Here is a 14,651-nt window from a genome sequence, read left to right as displayed (position 1 = left end):
TTGTGACTCTTCCTACTCTCAACCCCCTCCCTCTCCACCACTCTGCCTTTTCTCTGTGATGTTTATTACCCTCTAACATTCTATGTAAGGGCTTCCCAGGTGGCTCAGTGGTAAAGAATCCACCTGCCAATGCAGGAGAGGTGGGTTCAATCCCTGGGTCAGGAAGATCCCCTGGAGAAGGAAATGGCAACCCACTCCAGTATTCTTGTCTGGGATATCCCATAGACAGAGAAGCCTGGTGGGCTGTAACCCACAGGGTCACAAAGAGCCGGACATGACTCAGCAACTGAACAAAAACAACATTCTAAGTAAATTTCCTTGGGTTTGATGTTTATTGTCCATTTCTCATCTAGAATGTAAGCCTTATGAGAGAGGAGCCTTCTGTCTTTTTTGTTCTCAGCTTATCTTCAGTGTCTGGAGAAATGATTGGCACACTGCAGGTGGACAGTAAAATACTGTTTGAATTAATGAACATTTCTATTATCTTCTTGCTCACTTTTGAATCAGGAACTACTTTAATCATGTGATATGTTTCAAAAATCAAACTTCCCTCATCAGAGAGAGGAATCCTGTCATCTACCACAAAAAAAAAAGAAAAACTTGAATAAATATTCCCAGATATCAAATTCTCATTTCCCAGTCTCCAGCAAAAACACTGATTTTTTTTCTAACAAAGTGATACAAACGGGTAAGTTTGAAACCGCAATTTCAAACTTACATAAGAAAAAAATATATATATATGAAGATTTTAGTGACGGTATTCAGATTTTACTGAAGCATTTTTTTTAAAAAGCCAGTTGGAAGTCAAAAAGGTTCAATCAGAAAGTGGAACGGAGAGCTCAGGATTTTCTATTGTACTTATATGGCTAAGATGGTAAAGAATCTGCCTGCAATAGGGGAGACCTGGGTTCCAACCCTGGGTCGGGAAGATCCCCTGGAGGAGAGCATGGCAATCCACTGTGGCATTCTTGCCTGGAAAATTCCACGGATAGATGAGCCTCGCAGACTATAGTCCACGGGGTCGCAAAGAGTCGTACACGACTGAGGGACTAACACATTTTATCTGACTAGGGCAACAGTGTCCAACACCGCACGCATGCCAAGCAAACACACCTGTAAAGTTGTTTTCCAGGTGCAGACTAAAACAGACTGCCCGCCTACCCTGCTCCCAGGTTCACCTGGGTTTTGCCAACATGCGTCCTCTCACTGCAGCAGGTGAAGGTACACAGGTGCTTCACTCCACGTAAGGAAGCTTCTCGGTCCTACCTGGGCATTCCACTTGTTGTCTCAGTGCGAGTAAACCGAAGCCTAAATTCTGTGGCTTGTCAGTTCGGAGGCGAAAGCCTAAATGGGTAAATTCACAGCTTGGAGCATCCGTGAGAATTAACTTTGCCCCGCTCCTGGCCCCTGACAGCCGTCGGGTGACTCCACGGTCAGGACAGAAAACCTCCCTCACTTCGGGCCCTGCTCTCCTCAGAGGGCAAAGACCTGTCGCTGTCGCGGGCTACGCTGCGTTTTGAGACTCTCGTGACTTATGCCCATCTCATGGACATTTGGTACCGAGCGGCCGAGGGCAGACTCGCCCTGGGCCGTACGGGGACGGTGCGCGGCGGCGCGGACCGGGAAAGCGGAGGTGATCCCCACCCTGAGTCTCTGAGGAGGGCGCGGCCCTCTGTGAGGGACTTCGCGGGAAGGAAAGTTCCACAGCCGCACCCGCCGGGGCGGGGCTTGGGGCTGGAGCTCGGGCTGGGCGCAACCACTACCTGCGGTGCAGGGGGTGGGGCGAACACCACGGTCCTTACTCGAGCGCTCACTCTCCATCTTGCGGGTTTGTTCTTCCTCTCGGAAGGCTCCCTCGTCCCGCCGCGTCACTGAAAAGCCAGGGCCTCTCTTTGCCGCCCTCACCCCGGCGCCCATCTACCCCCGCCCACGCCTCGCGTGGTGCGGTCCGGCTGTCGGGTCACGTGGCGGCGGGGGGCGTGACCTGCTCGGCGCTCAGGTGGTGCCTAGAGCGGCCTCCTCAGGAGTCTTTTGCAGCGCGTTGGTGGGTGGAAGGATGCTAGGCTGGCGTCGTCTAATCTTCATCTTGCTGAGCGGGACCGTCACCTGCTTGGTTGCGCAGCAGGTGCCACCGGTGGGTGAGCTGGAACCGAGGACGCGGAGAGGGGCGCGCCGGAGCATTGCGGGGGGTGGGGGACGCGCAGATGCGGGGCAGACGGGGCTTGATCGACCCCTGGCAGTATCTTTACAGGGATTCGTGTGTCTCTGAGCAGAGGCGTGGGTGCAGAGCGGGCTGGCGAGCCTCACCCCGGGTCGATTCGGTACAAGCTGGAACAAAGAAACTTTGAGGGGAAATCCTCATCTCTGCACACTGGCGGTTGTGTTTGCACACCCTCACATTGGATTGAGTGTACTTTTCCCACGCGCCTATAGAATTACTGGAGGAAGAGTCCCAGTTGATCTGCGTACATAATTAAGTTACGAACTGTTTGAGGACTTCGGCTTTCTCTGCCTTGTGACGAGGTGCTGAAGGAGAGGTAGTAACTAAGGATCTGAAGGGCCCTCGGAAAGGACGAGGCATCCCTGGTTAGGGCGATGGGAGTAGTCCAGGCCCACCCGAGTCAAGTGACCACCAGACCTGTGGCTCTTTACCCTTCAGGGAAGTAGCAGGAACACAGACTTGATATTGCAAGAGCAAATGTGGGACCAGTTTCATTCTTTGCAAGGGAGGAAGTAGTCGCCGAGTGAGTCAATGACTAGCCAGAGGTCACACATTTGTTTTCTGATGCGTGACAACCCAAGCCTCTGGACACCCAGTCTGGTGCTTTTGCATAATTCTCTTCTCGAAAAACCGTGAGACTGCATTTTTCTTTGTCGACAGATGGGATAAGTAGGAACTTGGGTGCATGTGACTTAAGACTGTCTAGATAAGGCTGCTCTTGACGGCTTAAGTAGGATATTGATATTGCAAGCAAGGTGTGCATTCGCTTCCTTTATTCTTTTATTTCTCTACGGAGAAGTGCTTTAAGAATAAAATCATAGTGGGGTAGTATTCAGCCATTCAAAAGTGACACAAAATAAAGCAAGTAAAAGCAGAAAACAAAATGGTATGCACAGTGATTTCCGTAAGAGAAAAATACACAGTGGGCATGGGTTGGAAGGATATAAGGAAAAATAAAATTAGTCTGCTTTAATATGGGTAGGGAATTTATTTGCTATAAAGTGGTGGGGATTATGATAATTTTTTTAAAAATGTATACTTTGATACTGTCAATGCTTTCAGCCAAAGACCCAAGGAAACAACGCCTATAGTTGAAAAACCTTGGTTTTGTTATTCCACGGTGAATGAGAATGCACGCCATGGGCAACTCTGGGGCCTCTCAGAAAAGGGCGTTAGGAGAAACCTGTTTTATAATTTGGACTTCGTGTGTTTCAGGGTCAGGTCTAAGGAATCAGGGGTTTGCTCTGGATCAGATGCTTTTAGAAAGTGAGGAGAACTATGATTGAGTGAAGAACGTCATTTGTTAGCAGTAGAAGAGGGTCTTTCATGTTTTGTGAGTTGCAAGGTACCCCCTTTTTTTTTTGTCTGAGCTTAGATAGGGTCACAAGTGGGCTTACTTTGTATCATTCTATCATGCCTCAGCTTAACCTTCGCTGAGGTAGGTATTGTGAGGTCAATTATATCTAACAGGAGAACAGAAATGGCCTGTCTTTTGAGTGTCAAATCAGCAAGTGCTAATACTGACAGGTCTAGTTGTGGACCTCGGAACAGTTTCAAATGTCAGAGAATGCTTTTTATTTTCTTTTTCAGTACTTAAGCAAAAGTACTTAATAAAAGATATTTTTAGAACAAGAAAATCAACAGCCCCTCCATGAATCTGGGCTTCCCAGGTGGCTCACTAGTAAAGAATTCACCTGCCAGTGCAGGAGACGTGGATTTGACTCCTGGGTTGGGAAGATTCCCTGGAGAAGGAAATAGCAACCCACTCCAGTATTCTTACCTAGAAAATCCCACGGACAGAGGATCCTGGTGGGCTACAGTCGGTGGGGTGTCACAAAGAGTCGGACATGTTTGAGCATGCACACATGCTCCATGAACTTAGTAGTTTTTATCGGAAACAGAGGTTATCAAAGTCTAGTTCAGCCTCTGGTGTCAGTTGGGGAAACTGCTTTCACAAATCTTTAATGAAATGAGAAAAAATAGGCCATAAAATTATTAAATTAGAATCTTAGCTTTTATTCTGTTTGCAGGTGTTCAGTTTTTATTAAAATGTTCTTTCTTTTATGTGTGTGAATTTTTTGTTGTTGTTTTGATATCTTCACTTTGGAGAATAAATTGGGACTCCCTTGTGCTGGGCCCCTCTCAGTTTCTTAACTGATCTAGAAAATCTGGGAGCCACTGGCCGAGAGGATTTGGAGAACTTCACAAAAGTTCAGTGACTCATCTTTTGACAGAATAAGCAGGTTTTCATTTTGAATCACTCCACACACACATGAATCACATTTTGATAAACTGTTGCATCAGAACTACAAAATATATCTCAGAACTGCTTTTGATAAATATGATAGTGGGAACTACAAGCCAAAACAGAACTCATTGAATTTGGAACATCTCTAAATTTTGTTCCATTTTTTGAGGCTTTTCAGAGTATGGTGTATTCTAAGATCTTCTTGAGTTATTCTTTGATTGTATTAAGAGATAATGGTGGAGGAAAACAGAAGCAGAACACTCTATGGCATAAATCACAGGGAGATTGTTTATGACTCACCTCCTAGAATAATGGAAATAAAAACAAAAATAAACAAGTGGGACCTAATTAAACTCAAAAGCTTTTGCACAGCAAAGGAAACCATAAACAAGGTGAAAAGACAACCCTTAGAATGTAGAAAATAGTAGCAAATGAAACAACTGATAAAGGATTAACTTCCAAAATATACAAGCAGCTTATGCATCTCAATAACAGAAAAACAAACAACCCAATCCAAAGGTGGGCAGAAGACCTAAACAGACATTTCTCCAAAGGAGACATAAAGATGGCTAATAAACACATGAAAAGATGCTCAGCATCACTAATTAATTATGGTCCAACTCTCACATCCCTACATGACTACTGGAAAAACCATTATTAGAGAAATGCAAATCAAAATTCACTCATTATTAGAGAAATACAAATCAAAACTACAATGAAATATCACTTCACAATGGAATGGCCATCATAAAAAATCCTACAAATGATTAATGCTGGAGAGGATGTGGAGAAAAGGGGACTCTTTTACACTGTTGGTGGGAATGGAAATTGATACAGCCACCATGGAAGACAGTATGGAGATTCCTTTAAAAACTAGAAATAAAACTATCATATGATGCAATGATCCCAGTACCAGGCTCATAGCCTGAGAAGACCATAATTGAAAAAGACACATGTACCCCAGTGTTCATTGCAGAACTATTTACAAATGGTAGGATGTGAAAGCAACCTAGATGTCCTAGATGAATAAATAAAGAAGCTGTAGCACATATATACAATGAAATATTATTCAGCCATTAAAAGAAACACACTTGAGTTAGTGCTAATGAGGTGGGTTAATCTAGAACCTATTATGCAGAGTGAAGGAAGTCAGAGAAAAACAAATATCGTATGTTAGCACATATATAAGGAATCTGGAAAGACAGTACTATGAGCCTATTTGCAGGGCAGTAGTGGAGACGCTGACATAGAGAACAGACTCACGGACATGGCAGGTGCAGGTAGGAAAGAGAGGAAGGGACGAATGGAGAGAGTAGCCTGGAAACGTACACACTAACATATGTAAAATAGCCGGTGGGAATTTGCTATACGACTCAGGGAACTCAAACCTGGAGTCTCTGACAACCTAGAGGCGTGGGATGGGCTGGGAGATGGGAGGGAGGCTCAAGAAGGAGGGGACACGTATGCCTGTGGCTGATCCATGTGGATGTGTGGCAGAAACCAAAGGATTGAAATTATCCTTCAATTAAAAATAAACTTTAAAAAAGGAAGACAGTCACAAAAAGTTAAAAAAAAAAGATGATGGTGACAAACTATCCCATCTATAGGTGTTTATCCAAAGAAAGTGAAAACACTAATTCAAAAAGATACTTGCACTCCTATATTCATTGAAGCATTATTTACAATGCCAAGATACAGGAACAATGAGTGCCCATTAATGGATGAATGGATAAAAATCTCTCCCCCTCTCCCTTTCTCTCTTACACACACACACTTGTGTGCACACACACATGGTGGAATACTACTCAGCCATGAAAAGATGAAATCCTGCCATGTGTGATAATGTGTATGAACTTGAAGTTCTGCTGAATGAAATAAATCAGAGGACAGGTCTCATATGATTAATTCACATATGAGATATAAAAACAAACAAAAGAACAAACCAAACAAAACTAAGCACGTAGATGCAGACAACAGAGTAGGGGTTACCAGAGGAGAAAAAGGGCAGAGGGAAGGTGACCTGGATAAAGGGGATCAACCCTCTGGTGATGGATTGAAACTAAAACTTTGGTGATATATGCAGAAGTAAGGGCTTCCCTGGTGGCTCAGTGGTAAAGAATCTGCCTGCCAGTGCCAGAGACGTGGGTTCAATCCCTGGGTCGGGAAGATCCCCTGGAAAAGGAAATGGCAACCCACTCCAGGATTCTTGCCTGGGAAATTCCATGGACAGAGGAGCCTGATGGGCTACAGACCATGGGGTCACAAAGAGTCGGACACAACAACAACGTTCAGGAGTAGATGTATAATATTATACACTGGTAATTTACATAATTTTATAAACCAGTATTATCTCAGCAAAAATTAAAAATATATATATTTAAAAAGAGATAGTGGTGACAGAAATGGTACAAGAAAAGTCTAGAGGGTGAGATGGAGATGACATCATCAGGGCTTCATAGACCTTACTGAGGATTTTGGAATTTATCCTAAAAAGCACAAGAAGCTGTTGACTGGTTTTAAACAAGATGTGGTAAGTTTCTCACTTTCAAAAGATCAGTTTGGATTGGAAGGGAGTAAGTAGGGTAGCTGTGAGGAGACTAAGGGAGAAAACTGAGTGACTTGCAGGGGGGTTGTGCCAGTGGGAAAAGGAAGAAGTGGATGGTTCCAGAGAAGATTTCGGAGGTAGAAAGAGCAGAAGGAAGGGTCGGATGGGGTGAGGGACAGGCACCTTTCCAGTGCTCAGCTGGGTGAACGGTGGCATCGCTACCAGGGAACAGGGGGACGGAAGAATGAAGATAATTTTCACTCTGGTTACGTCGAATTTCAGATGACACTGAGCTTTCCAGCAGGCATTTGGGACTGGAGCTCAGGAGAGGGTATGGGGAGTCGTAGGCATATTAATTGAAACCCACTGAAGCAGGTGAACATTGAGCAGAGAGGAGAGGAGAAAAGAAGAGGCCCAGGGACATGTATATGTCAGGTAGAGAAGAACAGGCGAAGTGAGAGCAGCGGCCAGCACTGAAGAGCAAGTGTTAGGGGAGCTCAGGGAGAGAGCAGGACAGACCAGCTGCGTTAAAGGCCAGGAAGATGACTAGTGTCCGTTGTCCTTGGCACTGAGAGGTCTTTGGCCACCTTGGCTGGGGAGCAGTGTTGGGAGCAGAAAATAGATTGCAGTAGCCTCTGGAGTAATCAGAATGAAAGGACTCAGACTCTGTGTGTGCTAAGTCACTTCAGTTGGTTCGCAACCCCGTGGACTCTAGCCCGCCAGGCTCCTCTCCATGGCATTCTCCAGGCCGGGATACTGGAGCGTGGGTTGCCACGCCCTCCTCCAGGGGATCTTCTCGACCCAGGGATTGAACCCCTTGTCTCGTGTCTCCTGTGTTGGCAGATGGGTTCTCAGTAATAAATCTAAGCAGATTCCTAAAACTATGTGAAAATTAACCACACTGGCTCCATAGTGAATTGCTGAATCGAGCTTGCTTTTATGCGTCAGCTTCTGAAGTGAGTAACAAATACTGTGAATGTTAGCCACTACATCAGCTCTTAGCATTGATTTTCAGAGTCTCCCCAAATTACATAAACCCTCTCTGGTCCGGCCAGCTTTATTGCGCTGCATTTACCTTTACCCCCGTACTTTAAAGGAAGAGATACACAGGCACCATCTGTTTGCTTAGTCAACAGATACGACACACCTACTCTGTGCCAGATTGTGATCTGGACACTGGAGGTCTCTGCCCTTATGAAGAGTTTGTTCACACTCTTTTTGTCTAAATATCCACAGTTTAATAAGGTACCATCCCATCAAAGGTCAGAAAACAAGTGAAAAATTTTGTATGCTCATTTGAGTTTGTTACATATGCAAGAAGCAGGCCTTTTCTTGTTCAAGAATGTCTTGAATGTGTCTGCACTGTCGTACATAGAGAACATCTTAAGAGACAATTCTTATTTAGAAAATAGTTGTTGGCGAATTAAAGAATTGAATTGAAATTGCCTTGTTGGAATTGTTCAGCTTCTTTTCCTAAGGTAAGAACTCTGGTGTGTGCTATATAATTTCTTTTCATTGCCTTTTTCTGATTATGTGAATAAGACAAGCACTTGAGGGCTTTCTGAATTCTTTAATACAATCTTAGAGGCACGCATTTCATTGAGGTTCTCATCTGGCAGGACTCACATTTTAGGGAGCTGGACTAGGTGTCATTTCTTTTAGGCATGGGGCAGTTGTGTTACTAATGGAAGAATTTTCAGTTTATATGTTATTTTCCTAAATATACTTATGTAAGTAGTATATATATATTTTTTAAGTGAGTGAGGAGGACATTACGACTGAGTAATTTCAAAGATTCTCAAGTTCTTATCAAATAACCAGAATAATTAGAGAATTTGCTGACCCAGGAAGTATTTACAAAATATTTTACAGACATTTTCACTACTTCCTTTGGCTTTAGGAAACAAAAATGAGAGAGCGAGCACACAGGTGAGAGAGACTGAGGTTTTAAATTAGTTGTGTTTTTTAACCCTTTGACAAAGTAGCACAGTATACCACGCAGACTACCTAATCTCTCTCCCTATCATCTAGTTACATTCTTTACCTATCATCTGTTTAAGTTTTTGCCTACCCTAATAAAGTTGTCTGTTATTAAAATCTTCTATAGTTAAATTTGGAGATAGTAAGAATCTGTAAATAACAAATGAGCTCACTGTAATTTTATTTCAAGTCTACACACAGATTTTGAAGCCGTCATTCTTTGTAGAAGTTTCCCTTGACAGTGAGAATGTAACTGTCTTCATTCTACCCCAAATCTAATTTTTTTTGTTTAAAATGACTGTTGTTAGTGGGTATCATGCTTAGTGAAATAAGTCAGAGAGAGAAAAATACCATAGATTATTGCTTATACAGAATTAAAAAATAAATAAATGAATATAGCAAAACAGAAACAGGTTCACAGATACAGAGCAAACTAGTAGTTGCCAGTGGAGAGAGAGAAAGAGGTGGGCAAATTGGAAGTAGGAAGTTAAGAGATACAAACTACTGTATGTAAGTTAAATAAGCTACAGGGACATAGTGTACAGTTCAAGGAATAAAGTGAATATTTTATAATTTTAAATCTAATATAATCGATAAAAATTTGAATCATTATGCTGTATACCTGAAACTAATATAATAATGTAAAATCAACTACTTCAATTAAAAAAAATTAAAAATTTAAAAATGACTTTGCTGACAGCACTTGATGTCCACCTGAAATACCCTGATCTGGTGGCTGTACCTTTAAAAATTACAGTCACATTTACCCTTTACTCTTAATAGTCAAATTCCATGCAGATTTCATGCCTATATATTTCAGTGTTTATTTATCGCTACCAGGGTTATCATGGTACAGTGGCTTATCAGCCTCAGGTTCCTGCATGTGTGATGACTAGGTTACTGTCTTAACCTCTGGGACAGGTTGAACTCTTTCATATTTGACAGAGAGCCATTGCCTTCTTGTTTATTGGCTTTGGAACCCATATCATGCAGATATAATTACTAGGAAAAATGAGCCTCCTTACACTTCATTTACTCACTGAGTTGAAAAAGCCCTGAAGGAAATACAGATTGTTCCCTATTAGGAAATAAATTGAGACTTTATTCTTATCTCTGTGGGAAGCTGAGAGAGTAAGCAAGGGAAGCTTGGACTGGGACTGTCACTGGGACTCGGTCAGTCCCTGACCAAGCTGGGCCTTGCATCCAGCACATGACCCTAAAGTTCCTGAAAACTTGAAATGTAGTAAAAGGGCCATAAATTTGATTTCTGTGAATCAGATCACATTTTATACTCACCTGAAGGTCTGATATTTAGAAGAATCTTATGAGTAAGTTAGGATGAGGTAAGAGTTGCATTTCTGAAGTTAACACCTGCCCTTCTTTTTAAGTGATGTGTTTGGAAAATTTGCCGTTTGAGTTCTTAAGTAGAGTGCTGCTTTTCGGAGTCCATTTTCAAGGATGCTAAACATTTCACTAAACAAGGATTTAGAGGACCCTGCATTCCATTGCAGTCATCACTATTTTAAAATAATTTTAGATAAAAGAGGTTGTCTTTTTTCCATTGTATATCCTTGCCTCCTAGATAATGACAGTTAAAAATACTTAAAATCACGTCAGGGAATCAGTCTCAAAATCCTCCACATAATATAGCTGAAATCATGCAGGTTTTTAATTTGATATTTTAAAATGTGTATCAAGAGTGTACGTAGTTAAAGGAAATCGAATAATACAGAGAGCTTTATGTGAAAAGCAGCCATCTCTGGCTCATTCCTTCTACGCCATCCCTCTTCTCTGGAAGCAAGCTTTTTGTTGTTGTGTTTTCTGTTCTTTTGAAGTACAATTGATTTACAGTATTATGTTTTTAGGTGTACAGCAAAGTGATTCAGTTATACATGTATTTTTTTTCAATTATTTTCCATTACAGGTTATTATAGATATTGAATATAATTCTCTATATTATATAATAAATCCTTGTTGTTTATTTTAAATATAGTAGCTTGTATCTATTAATCCTGTACTCCTAACTTATCCTTCCCTACACCCTTCCCTTTTCCCTTTTGTAACTATAATTTTTTTTCTTTGTCTGTGAGTCTGTTTCTGTTTTGTAAGTAGATTCGTTTGTATTATTCTTTATAGTCTACATATAAGTGATACCATGATATTTGTCTTTGTCTTTCTGACTGACTTCACTTAGTATGATTATTTCTGGGTCCATCAGTGTTGCTGCAGATGGAAGTAATTTCATTCCTTTTTTCTAGCTGAGTAATATTCCATATCTTATCTTCTTTATCCATTCTCCTGTTAATGGACACTTAGGTTGCTTCCACGTCTTGCCTGTTGTAAATGTGCTGCTGTCAACCTTAAGGCACATGTATCTTTTTGAACTAGAATTTCCATCTCAGAAGCAAACACTTCTGTGGGATCTTTCGTTGCTGTGCACAGACTCTCTAGTTGTGGCTCGCAGGCTCAGCAGTTGTGGCTTGTGGGATCTTTGTTCCCCAACCAGGGTTGGAACCCGCATCCCCAGCATTGCAATGTGGATTCTTAACCGTTGGACCACCAGGGAAGTCCCAATATCCTTTACATTTTGAAATATCTCAGTGATGTGTCTGACTGAAGGCCCTTGTGTTCAGTCATTATTTCAAATAATCAGTAGGCCTTTTCATTTTCGAAACTCATCTCCTTTCAGCTGTAGACATTTTTCTTAATTATCTCTTTCATCACTTTCTTCTCTTTATTATCTCTGCTCTGTTTCTGGAAATCCAGTTAATCAATGTTGGACTCCATGCATTGATTCTCTAAATCTCTTTTTTTTTTTTCCCCTCTTCTGTTTTCTGTATAATTTTTTCTCTCTATTCTGGGAAAAAGTTTCTCACCTTTATTTTCCTATCCTTTTTATTTCCGCAGTTGTGATTTTATTGAAGTATAGTTGATGATCAGTATTATTTAAGTTACAGGTGTGTAATATCATGATTTACAATTTTTAAAAGTTATACTCCATTTATAGTCATTATAAAACATTATTTGCCTCATATAGTTTATTATCGTGGCTTATTTTATGCCTAATAGTTTGTAACTCTTAGTCTCCTACCCCTATATTGCCCTCCCGCCTTCCTTCCCCACTGGTAACCACTAGTTTATTCTCATGGCTGAGTTAAGTATTCCATTCTGTATATATACCAAGGAAAACCCTTGCAGGAGTTTTGACTGATGAAAAAAGTAGACAAAGGTGTTTTGAGGAAAGGAGATCCCAGAGAGGTTCCTGGCTCGGAGTAACATTTATTCTAGAGAATAGAATAACGAAGATGATAGGAGAGTTCAGTTGAGGGGCCAGTAAACAGACGACACCCCCCTTCCCAACCTCTGCATCCAGACTTGCACGTGGCACTGCAGCTGGGCAAAGCAGTAAACCCATACCCTGTCTCTCCCTCTTCTGCCTCTTTTTCCCACAAACATGCCACCTTCCCTGGTGGCTCAGAAGGTGACGCATCAGCCTGCAGTGGGGGAGACCCAGGTTTATCCTTGGGTCTGGAAGATCCCCTGGAGAAGGGCTGGCAAGGCACTCCAGTATTCTTGCCTGGAGAATTCCATGGACAGAGGAGCCTGGAGAGCTGCAGTCCATGGGGTTGCAAAGAGTCAGACACGACTGAGCGACTGACACTTTCATACCACCTCAGAGGGTTTGCCTTGACTGAAACCGAAGAAATCATCTAGCAGGAACAGCTTGTTTGGATGTCAGTACCGTGAGTGGTGGTCGGCAAACTACGGGCTGGCACCTGTTTTTGTAAGGTCTGCGAGCTTGGGGTATTTTTATGTCCTTCAAAAGCTAGGGGGAGGGTGAAAGGGAAAGTGTTGGTCGTTCAGTCTTATCCGACTCTGCAACCCCATAGACTGTAGCCCACCAGGTTTCTCTGTCCATGGGGTTCTCCAGGCAAGAATACCGGAGTGGGTAGCCATTCCCTTCTCCAGAGGATCTTCCCACCCCAGGGACTGAACCCAGGTCTCCTCCGTCGCCGGCAGATTTTTCCACCATCTGAGCCACCGGGGAAGCCCTAGGGGAGAATTGATACATGTATATGTATGGTTGAGTCCCTTTGCGGCCCACCTGAGACTATCACAGTGTTGTTCGTCGACTATACTCCAGTATAAAATAAGTTAAAAAGCAAAATAAAATTTAAAAGGGTACAAATGGAAAAAAAAGTTGGGAGGGAATCAGAAGATTAATCTTTCATGACGTGTCAAAGTTTCATGAAGTTCGCACGTCAGGGTCCATAAGCTCAGCTTTCTTGGCCCACAGGTGCTCTTGTTTGCGTTTTGGCTGTGGCTGCTTCAGCACGGGAGCAGTTGGCTTGTTCTTGAAAAGCCTGAGTGCCGTGGGCTCCTGGCTTTCAGTGCTGTTCCCTGCGTTTCGAATGACACTAATGCATCATTCGAAATGATGCTAATGCAGTTACAACTCGGCTGCATTTAAGTGCCACATGAATTGATGCATCACATTATTTTAATCTTTAAGAAAATTACGAGGCTAAGCCTGCCACATCGTAACAAGGAAAATGGACTTCAGATGTGCCCTTGAGACCAAGCAGAGTAGGGGTTTTCTAGATAATTAGCTGGCAGAGCATTGTGTTGATTACACAGTGATGCTAGAGTTGTATCCAAAGAAAACAGTGTATGTTGACATTGCAAGACCACGCAGACATCAGTGTTCCCAATTCCTAGGGAAAAAAGTGATCAGAAAAACAACATGTAGAGTAGTATCTCATCACTGCAGAGTTTATTGACAAATATTAAAAAGTAAAATGAGGCTGCAACCAAAGTAAGTCTCTAGGTAGCTTATTTATAAGCAAAGCAAGGAAAGCCATTTACTAAAGGTGAGTTGGTGAAATCACATTTGATGGCAGAAGTAGAAGAAATGTGTCCTGAGAAAATTTGTTTCACATTATTTTAGCCTTCAGCCGAAGACTGCTGCTGCCTGGGGCTTCAGCAGCAGTGTCGAGATCAATTACGGAACAAGGCAAATGATTCCCAGTTATCTTGACTCTTGACACTGATCGCTTATCAGCATCCGATGCCAAGTTTGAGACTAAAGAATTAGTCTTTTTGAATAGTCTGCATAAAGCAATAGCAGGCCAAGGGTGTTTTCAGAGAACTTGGGTATTTAGTAGTTCACTAAAACCTGAAGTGGAATCTGCTATGATATGTAACAGTTAATAGTGGTGGAGCAGAAAAAAGGCTTAGTTGGACAAATGTACAAAACTTCTGAAAATGCCAGATGTTTAAAGCTTGTGGTTATTCATTTTATTGTTGATTTGGCAGGTACTTTGTGGAACATACTTAAATCTATCATGTTGTTGTTATTCAACCATGAACTTCTTTTGCTCTCACAGATTTTTCACTTGTGTGAATTTTATAAGAAACAGATGCTTTGCATCCTGACTATCCTGCCCCTGGTGGCAGCAGTGCAGTTTTACTACAACTTCTGAACTCAGGACTGAGACTGAAATTTTTCTGAATAAGAAGAACCACCCTCAGTCAGTCTTACTGAACACTGATTGGTTCTGAAAATTAGCTTGTGCTAATTTGATACTGAACTGTCAAATTGATACTATTTAATATCTAATATTTTATATTCCAGTCATGTGAAATGGAACTTAAGT

At 42.1% G+C, this 14,651-nt stretch overlaps 1 protein-coding gene across 1 annotated transcript in view; it reads left to right on the top strand.

Annotated features, from left to right (window-relative positions):
* The first annotated feature begins 1,969 nt into the window (after positions 1-1,969).
* ASAH1 (N-acylsphingosine amidohydrolase 1) overlaps positions 1,970-14,651 on the top strand; it is a 37,702-nt gene continuing 25,020 nt past the window's right edge. Inside the window, exon 1 of the mRNA XM_020896187.2 lies at positions 1,970-2,134. Within this exon, the coding sequence (XP_020751846.1) occupies positions 2,057-2,134 (78 nt within the window). The 5' untranslated portion in view covers positions 1,970-2,056. The remainder of the gene's footprint in view (positions 2,135-14,651) is intronic.

This window comes from Odocoileus virginianus, chromosome 32 (genome assembly GCF_023699985.2).
Source record: "Odocoileus virginianus isolate 20LAN1187 ecotype Illinois chromosome 32, Ovbor_1.2, whole genome shotgun sequence".
In the NCBI taxonomy this organism is placed as follows: Eukaryota; Metazoa; Chordata; class Mammalia; order Artiodactyla; family Cervidae; genus Odocoileus; species Odocoileus virginianus.
The sequence above is the reverse complement of the archived record's forward strand: the minus strand, read 5'-3'. Positions and strand labels throughout refer to the sequence as shown.